Below are 11,778 nucleotides of genomic sequence, written 5' to 3'. Positions count from 1 at the left end.
GGAGTGCGGCTAAGAGAGAGACCGTTACCCCTACCTGTACCTGTATCTATGTTGGAAATATTTATAGATCCCAGGGGCGGCTGGTGCTTGGTCATCGCCGGTGCTGGTGCCCGGTGTCGGCGACTCAAGTACCCCCACTCCACTCCCACTGCCCACTGCCACAGCCACAGCCACTCCCCCGCCCAATCGATAGCCTATAAAAGTCACCGATCCCGCCGATCGCCACTCAGTTCTCCATCCTTCCGCAACGCTGCGCGCTCGCGTCGAGTCGTACGAGCAGCAGTTCCACGAGATCGCAAACAGGATCCACACACTCCCACAGGATTATGGGACGTCTCCATGTCCTGGCAGCAGCGCTGCCGCTGCTCCTGATTGCGGCGGTGTCCGCTGAACGGTCGAACAACGATCTCCTCAGCGGCTACTCCACGCCAATGGAGGGCAGCATGGCCCACAAGTTCTTCGCTCTGGCCGCCGACCAGGCCATCCTTGCCAATGCCACCACCAGCCAAGTGTCGCGCAGCCAACGCGTTGGCGATGATGACGAGGATCATCCCGTGTACGACGACGATCTGTGCGACCGAGATTTGATCCGCATCCGGGACGCCATCGCCAACACCGAGGAATGGGCCCTCGAATGTAAGCTGGAAATGTGATGTGTGATTTGTGATTTGTGTTTTGTGTTTTGTCATTTCAAGACATACGCAAAGTGAATGGACAGCAGTATCCAACGTATAAAGATGGATGCCGTGCTCTAGGCAGACCGCGCAGACCGCAATTTCTCTCAATTTTGCTCTCACTGAAAATCGATCTTCCTCTTCGTATTACTCATTGGTCGTTTTCCGTAGTTCGTAGATAATAATTACAATGATAACATTTGTCTGACATTTGGAGCTTCAAAAAATGGATCTCCTATATCGATATTCTTTCCTGCATGCTATCGCCCCTCAGTTCGCGTTCGCGAAATAAGATTTCAATGAAGAGCATACTCTGTTCTCTCCTTCTTATCCCTCGTTTATTACCCATTTTAATGGGTTCTTTCCAGCCCTACCTCTTTGCCCATTCATAAATCCATTTTAGCCTCGTTTTCGCCTTTACGATGGGCAGTAAATTCAATTGTTATACTACCCTTAATCATCGCATAACAAATCAAAATTTGATTGTCCCCATTCTTTGGGTGGCATTTTTTCCGGCGATAAGATCTGGTTAATGGCATTCGGGATGGGATTACGATAAAGATCTCGAAAAACAGAAAATAAGTCCTTTTCTAAATGATTTCCATTTGCATGCATTTTGCAATCATTCGATTCGATTCGATCGTATTTCATGTTCTACATATATGTATCGATAGAGTACCCCGCCGTCCAGTAAATGTACCAAAGAGTGCATTTTATGGGGTCAATAAATCAGTGAACGTTATGCAAGAAAACACCGGTGGAGGCACCTTCTGGTTAATTGCACAATATAATCGTAGAAGTTTGGGGAAAAACCAGAACCTAATCTCGCTCCTGGCTATCGCTGCAAATCCCCAATGCAGGCGGGGCCATCGATATCGATAAGCATGGCGATATAGTCCAGATTTGTCCATGGTCTTTTGTGTGGGGTGGGGAGATTAAGCGTGGAGACGATGACGACTCACCCTCTGTTCTGTTTCCCTTTGCAGTTCCTGACACTTGGGGCCGCCTGCCCATGGGCCTGTTCTGGGGCCACACGATCAGCATGGGGCAGTACGAGGAGTGCGTGGCCGCCACCAACACCTACGGGGACGAGATCCGCGGGCAGTACTGCCTGGCGACCCTGAACATCACCATGTTCTACAAGGATGTCAAGAAACGAGGCGAAGAGTTCCAATCATCGCGCATCAGCTACAAGCAGACCGATCCCGAGATCTTCGAGCTCGGCATCTGCATTCCCAGCACCTGCAGACCCAAGAAGACGGATGCCCTGCTCAAGGATGTGATCAGCCACTTCTATGGCGACGATGTCGTCTCTATGGATGTCGATATGGTCACCCAGACCCGATGCAAATACGATGCCCCCATCACACTGCGAGGCATTGACATATTTGCCATGTAAGTGATCGATTTTTAGATGGGACAATGGAACAGAAGGGAGAAGAGAGACTTCTTTGTGATTTTATAGATTTAGATGGGAGGGAATGGTGAGATATACATACTAGCCTAAAACGGATATAAAACAGTTGGGATAAAGTATTATTATTATGCGAAGCCGAAGGGCCACCGTTGTTGCGATAGAGAGATTTCTCCGTGGAACAGATATTGAATAGGTAATCCGGAATCAGGAAGTTTTGGCAAAATGCCAAATCAAAAGTGGAACTGAAAATTGAAAACAATAGGCCCATTCCCAGATAAGATAACAAAGAGAATTGAAGTACCGTTCTTGGACTGTGATAAGAGTCTACCTTAGAGTAGAGTAGCTTTTCTAATTAATTAAATCAATCAATGGAGTGGAATTGATTGTGTATTGTATATTTATCCTTCACTCCTTTCGACAGCATCTTCTTCTCGACGATTGTGTTCTTTATGATTGCCAGCAGTGTCTATGACTACATACAGACCCGCAAAAAGGGTAAGGCAATCATCCAAATCATACCCTATGGAATTCTCGTGCTTATGAATGATCTTGTATTTTTTTGTTTTGATTTTATTGTTGTTGTGTAGCTCCCAAGAGGCCACTTCTGATCGCCTTCTCTGTACTGCACAATGCCCCGAAGATCTTCACGGTGAAGAAGGTGAACAATCCGAATGTGATCCACTGTTTGAACGGCCTTCGTTGCTTCAGCATGATGTGGGTGGTGTTCGGGCATGGATACATGACTTTCTACGACCTGCCGCACATCAATCGGAATAAATTCTACACGTGGGTGGAGACCCCCTACTCGATGCTCGTCCAGAACGGATCCCTTTGCGTGGACACGTTCTTCTTCATGTCCGGTCTGCTGATGTGCTGGGGCGCCTTCCGTGAGCTGGAGAGAACGAAGGGCAAGCTGAACATACCGATGATGTACTTCCATCGGTATATTCGGCTCACACCGGTGGTGGCCGTTGTGGTGCTGTACATTATGTCGCTGTACAAGTACTCCGGCGAGGGACCCATGTGGTTCAAGCTGGGCACCCAGGACAAGCGCTGCGAGGACTCCTGGTGGGCGACGCTCGTCTATATCCAGAACTATGCCTACCCCTATCACATTGTGAGTGTCGTGTCCAATCTCTGAAACTGAAGCTCTGAAACTCTGGAACTGATAGTCTGAATCTCTCTCTGAATTTCTAGTGCGTGTCACAATCCTGGTATCTGGCTGTCGATACGCAGCTGTACTTCCTATCGCCCCTGTTCCTCATTCCGCTGTGGAAGTGGGGCAAGAAGGCCCTAATACCCATCTCGATCTTCGGTCTGATCTGCCTTGCCGGAACCTTTATCACCTTCATGCTGGAGGACTTCACCCTGTTCCGCGTGCAGGACGATCATGTGGATCTGCGGCAGAAGATGACCTACTATCCCACCCACACGCGCATACCCACGTGGCTGATTGGCGTGATCTTTGGCTATTTCCTGTTCACCCGCAACCGCGGACGACAGATCCCGCTGGCCAAGGTCTGGGTGGTCGTTGGCTGGACGGTGGCCTTCGGCACCATGCTGGCGGATATGTGGGGTCCCTACTGGCGCATCCTGCCCGGAACACCCAACTCGCCGCTGATCGAGGGCGCCTTATTCGAGCCGCTCAGCCGCTCCTCCTGGGCTCTGTCCATCGGATGGATCGTGTGGGCCTGCTACAACGGACACGGTGGCCTGATCAACGACTTCCTCTCGTGGAGCTTCTTCACAGGCTTCAGTCGTCTCACCTACTGCATGTACGTCATCCATCGCATCGTCCAGCTGGTGAATGCCGCCCGCCTCCAGACCGACACCCATTTCTCTAACTACGATGCGGTAAGTGTTTCTCTCTCTCGGCTCTCTCTGCTCTCCCTCATTACCCTTTCGAATCTCTCGCTTGCAGATTCTTCGCTGGTGGCATGACTTTGGCATCACCCTGACGGCCTCCATATTCGCGACGCTGGCCTTTGAGGCCCCCATCCTGGGCATCGAGAAGGCCATCTTTGGTGGCTCCAAATCTCCGCCCAAGAAGCCCTCGCCCGGCGATCTGGCCAAGAGTGCCGCCCCGGAGGTCAAGGAAGCCGCGCCTACCGCCTCTGACCCTGCTCCTGCCCCTGTCAGTGGAAGCTCTGCTACAGTGGAGACTGAGGCAGAGATCACGCCCTCGCCCGGAAGCACCACCGAGGAGCTGTCAAAGGTTTAGATCCCCTGAGCAGGGAACAGTGAAACAGCAAACACGAACCAATTTTTTTTCTTGTATTTAGTTAGTTTTATTTATTAAAAAATATTAAAAAGAAATATCGTTTGAATTTGGCGCCAGTCACACTGTACTGCAACCATCCGATAATATCGGTGTCTTCTGTTTTAAAAATTTTGCTTTTCATCTATGGTATATAAATCGATCCTGAATGGTCTGTAATGGTTCTCATATGAAATCAGTCAATTAAAGGTCGTACAATATAAAAGCAGAGCAAAATATACTTGTGACGTTCACCGGTAGTAGAATTTTGCACAGAATATCGATGTAGTAAACAATCGGAAATGATCTTGGTATATTAAGGTTGCCCTTGTCTGCCATTGTATTTTATGGTCCGGCTTTACATGCCCTGCGCTCGTACGTGTTCGGTTGCAACTGCAAGAACTAGCCAAAATGACGTAGTCGGGGTGGTATGGGATGCAAATGTTAAAAGGCGTGAACAACGGATGACGGAGGTTTTTCACACTGGCGCTTCCATGGGGTTTATATGAAAAAGAAACGGGCAAAAATTCCTGATGCGTACACAAAGGTGTCGCTTTTGGTAACTACCTAAAATGTAGTTAATATGTATATAGCAAAAATGTACTTAGCGCGTAGTTACCATGTCAAGAAATGAATGTAGTGGTAATTGCTGTTGACCGGTTTTGATTAAACCTGATTTTATACGAAATGCAATCAAGATGCAAACTTAAATTTAGCTATTCTTGTAGGAAACCGATTTTATAATCGGATAAAATTATGAGTTCTGAGCTGAGGGTCTTAGCTAGCTGCTAATATTCAGCCGAATATCAAAAGGGATGGAATATTATGGAACTTGAATACACATAATTCGTCAGTATATTTTGAAAATCATGACGTATTTCGGTATTTTTCTGAGGGTCAGACCGTATATCTTATCGATAAATCCTCACACTGTATGCGGTGGAAATGTTAAACGGCGCGAACAACGACAACACAACAGTGTTGTTGTTGTTGAAACAACACACAAATAAAGCGAATTTTTTTCTAAGTTACGAAAAGTTATGATTATACCGCAGAAATATTTTCGCCAAAAAGAATATCGCCAATAAATATAATATCACACAAACATATATATCAATATTCAATATATCAATAATGGCGTCGGAGGCAGAACAACAAGAATTTGTAAGTGTTGCTCGAAACAAAATTAAAATTTAAAATTGTTATTCATTTCGAAAGGGTACAATTTAAATAAAGTGACTCGCCTGCGTGGCTGCGGGGGTAAATATGCCTGCTCCAAAGCGATTTGCAGGCGTTGCCACAGACAGAACACAAAAAACAACAAAGGAAGGAAAAGACTACACCGAAATTTTTTGCGTGCGTGTTTTCAACCTGTATTTCTTTGCTGGTATTTGTGTGCGTGAGTGTGCGGGCTTAGGAGTGTGGGTGTGTGTGGAAATTTCGTCAGAGTGGTGCAGGCGAGTGCATGCGTGTGTGTGTGTGTGTTCGTGCCGCTATTGCATCTTCGAGTGCGTGGTCGTTTGTGTGTGTGTGCCTGTTTATGTTTGCCAACACGTGCCGCCTCCTGCCTAACCAGGCATCCCATACTTCCCACACTCTGGAATTCCAATGCACCGCAATTCCAATTCCCATTCCTGTTCCAGTCCCAGTCCCAGTCCCAGTAACCCCACCCCTCTCCTCTTTCGATCGAGGCAGTGGCACACTGTTATCAGCTTATAATCGTAACTGTAACCCTGCTGCCGTGTGTGTGTGTTTTTTCGTGAGTGTGTGCCAGTGTAAGTGTGCGCGGGTCTCGCTTCATTAGGGAAAGTGATTTCCGGGGCTGTGTGTTGCAAGCAAGGGCCACAGAAACCAGTTTCGGCCAACAGGCGGCAGAGGCCCAGGAAAAACGCTTTCCCTTTGCCAAATGCCTTTTGTGGTGTGCTGCTGCTGTTACTCTTTCTTCTGGCCCGTCTGTCTCTCTATGTTGGCCAATTGTGTTACCATTCCGTTGCACAAATCTTTGTGCCCAATCCCTCACCCACACACACACACACACACACACCCTTGCACATACAACACGAACATGGAAACAGGCAGAAAAACACAAAAACACACACAGACAGCTGTTGGCGCGGGTTCATTGTTTGTTTAATCGCCCCGCCAAAGGGTGCGGAGAGGGGGGGGGGGGGGGCATGCAAAATATTCGGAATGAATCTTCGTTGGCAATACGTTCCCCTCCCAAATCAAATTGCTTTAAATATGTAAAACCGTATTCGTTGGGGACGGGGTGGTGGAGGGGGAGGGGGACGTTTCCAATATTCGCCACATTTTGGAAAGATTTTCTGTTTTATAGAGATACACATCTACATATGTACATATGTATGTATGTACATACGTATGTATGCCAGCCAGAAAAAGGAGAGCAGTAGAGGGTATCTCACAGTCTCATGTACAGCTTCTGTGATTGTTTTTCTTTTTCTCTTTGCTGCGGAAATTTACTTAGATTTTCCATTTCCATTTGCATTTTTTCCCGAAACGAATCGGAAGCTCTGGCGCTGAGGCTGGTTGTCTTTTGTTTATGTGTTTTCCACTGATCATTTATTTTTGTTCCATTGAAGTGTTCCCCTCCCTCGGCCAACTTTTGCGCAAAAACCCCATAAACTGGTCTCTCCCTCCCTAGTTCTGTGGAAATCTTGTGTTTGTACTTGTATCTCTGGCCCCGAAAATGTTCATTCATTTCAATTTTTGCAAAAGGTACAACAATGGGACGGGTGCGGAAGGCAGGGAAGGGGGGGAGTTGTAAGGTTTTTCCGGAATAATGATTCCAATTACAAAGTTCCGTGGAAAACGATTGCCGTGCGGGTGGACTGCCTTCCCTGCCTTTTGCCACGTTCGTTCTTTCGGGTGACCCAAAGGGAAATTAATACGGAAACCCTCTCTACACGGACCACCTGAATGTGGGGGAGATTTACCTTTAAGAAGGAAAACCCGTACATACTAAGGCTCGTATCTTTCACATTCTCCACTGAGTATTTATCTTCACTCGTGCATGGAAATGTATCTCATGAATAGAATATTCAATTAACTATCTCTTTCTCACTGGCATATCCCTTTCTTGATTATGTTGTGTGTCATCCAAGGGGGGGGGCAGGGACCCTCCCCTCCTCTTCCCGTCAGTGTATTTGCATCAATTTGCGCTTGTTTCCGTGTGTGGCGTGTGTGTATGGGTATGGCACACAACACAATTGATTTCGCTTGAATTGACATTACAGACTACAAATTGTTGCATTTTCATTGTTGCACATTTGCCAACTTTTGTGGATGCCACCCCACAGCACACCACACGCCTGCCTGCCCCACTGTCTGTTTGCTCAGTGCATAAATCAAATTGCTCATAAAAAGTGCAGACACTCGGGCAGCAGTGGCAACCACACTTCAGCCATCGCTGCCTCTGCCTCTGCCTCTGGCTCTGCCCCTCTTTGTGTGCACACAAATAAATTTATTCGGCGTCGTGTGTGTGTGTATTCCACTAAATAAAGCAATGGCAGGGCAGAGGGGGGGATTCCCCTCTGGCTCTGCCTCAAAAACTTATGAAATATTTGTATCCTGGTGCTGTTCGCTGGCTGCCCTTTTTGGGCTTGCCCTGAATTTATTATAGTATCCTTACGGACGGGATGGTGGATGCGGGATGGGGGGTGGGGGGGACACAGTACAATGACCCACGGGGTAGGCACGGGGCACGGGGCATGGGGCATGGCAGTGGTACAGCCTGTTGCTGTGCCCTGAGGTTTCTTCTCATTTCTTTTCTTCCTCATTTGCGTTGATTAAGCCGCAAGGGCTGCCACCGCAGATAGCAGCAGTGGCAGTGGCAGAAACAGCAACAGCAACAGCAGTGGAAGCCACAGTAACTTTCATTAAAAACAAAAAAAGGCGAATAAAAGTAACAATAAATAAAAAGAGAATGAGAATGAGAATGGAACACAAAACTGCGTTGTGCAACGAAAACACACACATGCGGAGGCAGCCGCACACACACTCGTCCACCCGTATCCATATCCGTGTGAGTGTGCGTGTGTGTGTGTGTGTGTGTGTGTGTGTGTGTGTGTGTGTGTGTGAAAATGGGTCAGGCCCAATGCACTCTTATCAACAGAGAAACACCAGAGAACAACCCACTAACAAACAATCAGAAACAGCAGCAGAACCACAAAACACCCGAACCACCCACCAACCCACCAACCCACCAACCCACCAATCCACCAACCCAACAGCGATCCGAAACGGAACCAAACCGAAATCAAAACTGGAACACAGGGTCCAACGACACGGAGAGAGAGAGAGAGAGAGAGAGAGAGAGAGAGAGAGGAAGAGGAGCCCTGGAGCTCTAGGCCTATCCTATCCAAAATGAAAGAATAAAAGGGGACCAAATGCAGAAGAATGCAGAATACTAGGAAGGGAATGGAGTGTTTTTCCCCCAAAAAAAAAAAGAAAAACCCTTAAATCCAGAAATCCAGAAATATGTACCATGAAATATACTGATATACATATGTATGTATATACTGAAAATATGTAGCTTAATGGTAATAGTCGTAGTACTCTGGAAGGAGTACAAATTATAACTTAAAGATTACCCTGTTTGCGCGTCACGCGGCCCTGGAAAGATATCCAAGTAAATGTTGTTATACCCGATACTCAAGAGAAGAGAAGAGGATTTAGTGTGTCGGCTCCTGTGATATCCTACTGAATCGAGGCCACAAAAGGCGAAAATCACGCACCCAAGATACAAGAAAACCTAGAAAGCAGAATCACAGAGAATGGCCATATCTACCAGGTTGTCGAATCTGGAACAGATCAGATCATTATAGTAGACAGAGGGAAGAACTGAAATTGCTACCTGAAATGGCTAGGCTACCCCCAGCCACGCGCCTACTCATTCTCTCTCTCCCTCTGTCTCTGTCTCTGTCTCTGTCTTACGCACTCTGCCTCGTGGTGTTGGTGTGCGAATAAGAAGCTCACATATCCCGCTCTTTAGGGAAAAGTCACCCCAACAAAAAGAGGGGTTTGTGGAAAAGAAATGCTATCGACGCAATTGTTGGAAATGTTTATTTATACAAATTGTAGTTTAAGGCATATCTTGATTGCATTACAATTAATAGTTATAGCCAGAGCAACAGGGCCGCCTTCAGGCTGGAGATGGAAGTATTGCTCCTTCTTATACTAAGTGCCTCTGCATTCGATTATAAATTATGCTTAAATATAGAATATAGTCTTTAACGATGCTTGTTGATTGCCTATTTAGAGCGCAACGTACGAGTGCTCGTGTGATTACAATAGAGTAGATATACCATGTGTAGTAGCTACATATACATACATATACTCGCCAGTGTATTCGCATTTTGTGCACTACAATATGAGCAGTATGCACGGGTATGTACTACATATATGGCACTATACTATATACCATTTCATAGTCGGAAATTGCGTTGTAGCACTACAACACTCGCCCTCGGGGAAACTTCTTTCGGGGCTATACCCCAAAGAAAAGAGCTATAATTATTGCAGTGCAACAATAGTCTGAACAGTCTGAAGTCTTTGTCCATTTCTGGTTTCTCTTCTGTTTTATCTTCGGGGATCTTTTGTAGACCAATTCGAATTTAGAATCCATTCAACAATCCCCAATACAATCCAATACAATCCAATACAATCCAATCCAATTCCTTGCAATCTGAATTCTGAATTCTGTCTGGGATCTGCTCGAAATGGGGAGGGGAGGACAGTGCCTGGGCCGTGGCTATATTTATAGTTAATTGAACTCTATAAGCACTTTGCCGGCCACAATTGGCTATCAAATGTCGCCGGTCGCCGGTCGCCGGCCACCCTCTCCCTATCCCCTGCTCTGCTTCCGCCTGCAATTGTTGGCTATAGCCTGTTGTTTGGGGCCTCTTCCCCCAGGGAGGCGCCCCCAACGAACCACCCACTTAATGGACATATTGCTTCCGAAGTGGGTCAAATATATGCCGCCTGCTGCCTGGTGCCTGCTGCATGGTTTAATCACGGCAGGGATCTCTCCTGGTCCGAAGTTTATTACGATTTTCCCTTTATTTATGCATAATTGAAGGAACTATTGCGATGCGATGTGTGGGCGTGGCAGTGGGCGCTGTGCATAGTGGATAGTGGATGGGGGATGGGGGATAGGGCAATGTATTGTTGTTTTACCATCATTCCTCGCTTCTCATTCGCTTCTATCCCAATCCGTGGCTTCTCTGTGGGAGGTTGTTGAACCCCACACACACACACACACACACAGACACATATGTATGTACGACGTGCATGTGTATGGGAGGAGGGGCCTCGACCGGGCGAGTGGCTCTCAGAGAATCGCGAAGCGGAGGCTGCCGCTGCTGCTTCTACTGCTTCTGGCACGGATTTGACGTCGTTGGCTTCTTGCTGCTTCTGCTTCTGCTTCCGCGATGATGCCCCCCCATCTCTACCTCAAGCAGAAGTAGCAGAAGTACACGGAGAACAGTAATTCTTGTCTAAAATAAATAATATTTTATCTGATAATCTCTCGTACAGAAATTCTAACACAAAGGAAAGGTTCTCACTGAAAAAATATACCCCAAAAATTATGAAAAAATCCAACAAATCTATCGATAAAATCATGTGAAAGTAATCCATACTTCAGAAAGTCTTTGATTTTGCGATAAAACAATGGCAAGATGCCAGAAACTTTTCGATACTTCAATAAATTGATGGATTAAACACTAGAAAGTCATCGATTTGGCGATAAATCGATGGAAGTGGAAGCGAAAGCCATAATTCTTTATTTCATTCGATTATCTCTTGGAAGGCACCTCTCAAATATTTGTCCATGAAGCCTCCGCCCCGGCTGTGTGCTCTTAGGTGTACTTATCCAGTGCCCACTGTACTACTATCGCTGATTTGCCTGCAAAGTTCTCCTTCGTTCTGTTTTGTTTGGCTTTCTTTTCGGGGTCGGTCGGTCGGTCGGTCTCTTTTTCTTTGTATACAAATCTGTAGTTTCTAATGCGGGGTCCCATTGTCTGGTGGACTCTTCATTTCCGCCTCTTCTTGTTGCTGTCGCCGCGTGCTCAAGTCTCTGTTGCAATATTCTCTCTCTCTCGATGGCATTTGCAGTCTAGTGCAGGGCTAGAGAGTAGGGTTAGGGCTTCGGCCTGACAATGACGTGGACATCGCATCACATCACATCACATCGCATTCTCTACTCAAATCCCGATCCCGATCCCCATCTCATCTCATTCTCAATCCCATCCACAACACTTTCCAATGCCGCGGGGCCTGGCTCCAAACCAGAAAGCAGCACGAAAAGAGCCCTCGCTCTTAGCGAGAGGGGCGAGAGTATAGGGCATTGTAGCTATATATGTATGTGTATATGTGTATATTTTTTGCCTTTTTGATTGGTTTGACCGATT

General features: G+C 46.8%; 2 protein-coding genes and 1 long non-coding RNA gene across 4 annotated transcripts in view; 2 read left to right on the top strand and 1 right to left on the bottom strand.

Annotated features, from left to right (window-relative positions):
- The first annotated feature begins 224 nt into the window (after window positions 1-224).
- Window positions 225-4,418, top strand: LOC6901055 (nose resistant to fluoxetine protein 6). Its single transcript, XM_002134498.3, has 6 exons — window positions 225-636; window positions 1,661-2,069; window positions 2,513-2,586; window positions 2,679-3,208; window positions 3,289-3,945; window positions 4,013-4,418. The coding sequence occupies exons 1-6, from the start codon at window positions 327-329 to the stop codon at window positions 4,310-4,312; spliced, it is 2,280 nt and encodes a 759-aa protein (XP_002134534.2). The 5' UTR covers window positions 225-326; the 3' UTR covers window positions 4,313-4,418.
- LOC117184993 (uncharacterized) lies at window positions 4,369-5,209 on the bottom strand. 2 transcript variants are annotated; one of them, XR_004470478.1, is made up of 3 exons: window positions 4,968-5,189; window positions 4,591-4,901; window positions 4,369-4,522 (listed from the first exon to the last, which is right to left on the bottom strand). It is a non-coding gene; the product is annotated as an uncharacterized lncRNA (long non-coding RNA). The 2 variants fall into 2 exon arrangements; XR_004470477.1 differs by having other exon boundaries at window positions 4,369-4,901; window positions 4,968-5,209.
- A 53-nt stretch (window positions 5,210-5,262) lies between these two features.
- Ptpmeg2 (Protein tyrosine phosphatase Meg2) overlaps window positions 5,263-11,778 on the top strand; it is a 31,890-nt gene continuing 25,374 nt past the window's right edge. The window contains exon 1 of the mRNA XM_015186751.2: window positions 5,263-5,512. Coding sequence (XP_015042237.2) covers window positions 5,483-5,512 — 30 coding nt within the window. The 5' untranslated portion in view covers window positions 5,263-5,482. The remainder of the gene's footprint in view (window positions 5,513-11,778) is intronic.

This window comes from Drosophila pseudoobscura, chromosome X (genome assembly GCF_009870125.1).
Source record: "Drosophila pseudoobscura strain MV-25-SWS-2005 chromosome X, UCI_Dpse_MV25, whole genome shotgun sequence".
Taxonomy (NCBI): Eukaryota; Metazoa; Arthropoda; class Insecta; order Diptera; family Drosophilidae; genus Drosophila; species Drosophila pseudoobscura.
The sequence above is the reverse complement of the archived record's forward strand: the minus strand, read 5'-3'. Positions and strand labels throughout refer to the sequence as shown.

Bases quoted from the DNA above. Each gene is read 5' to 3' on its own strand.
- LOC6901055 (XM_002134498.3), top strand. From the start codon at position 327: ATGGGACGTCTCCATGTCCTGGCAGCAGCGCTGCCGCTGCTCCTGATT. The intron at 637-1,660 runs GTAAGCTGGAAA...TTCCCTTTGCAG, and splicing joins CGAGGAATGGGCCCTCGAAT to TTCCTGACACTTGGGGCCGC. The intron at 3,209-3,288 runs GTGAGTGTCGTG...CTGAATTTCTAG, and splicing joins ATGCCTACCCCTATCACATT to TGCGTGTCACAATCCTGGTA.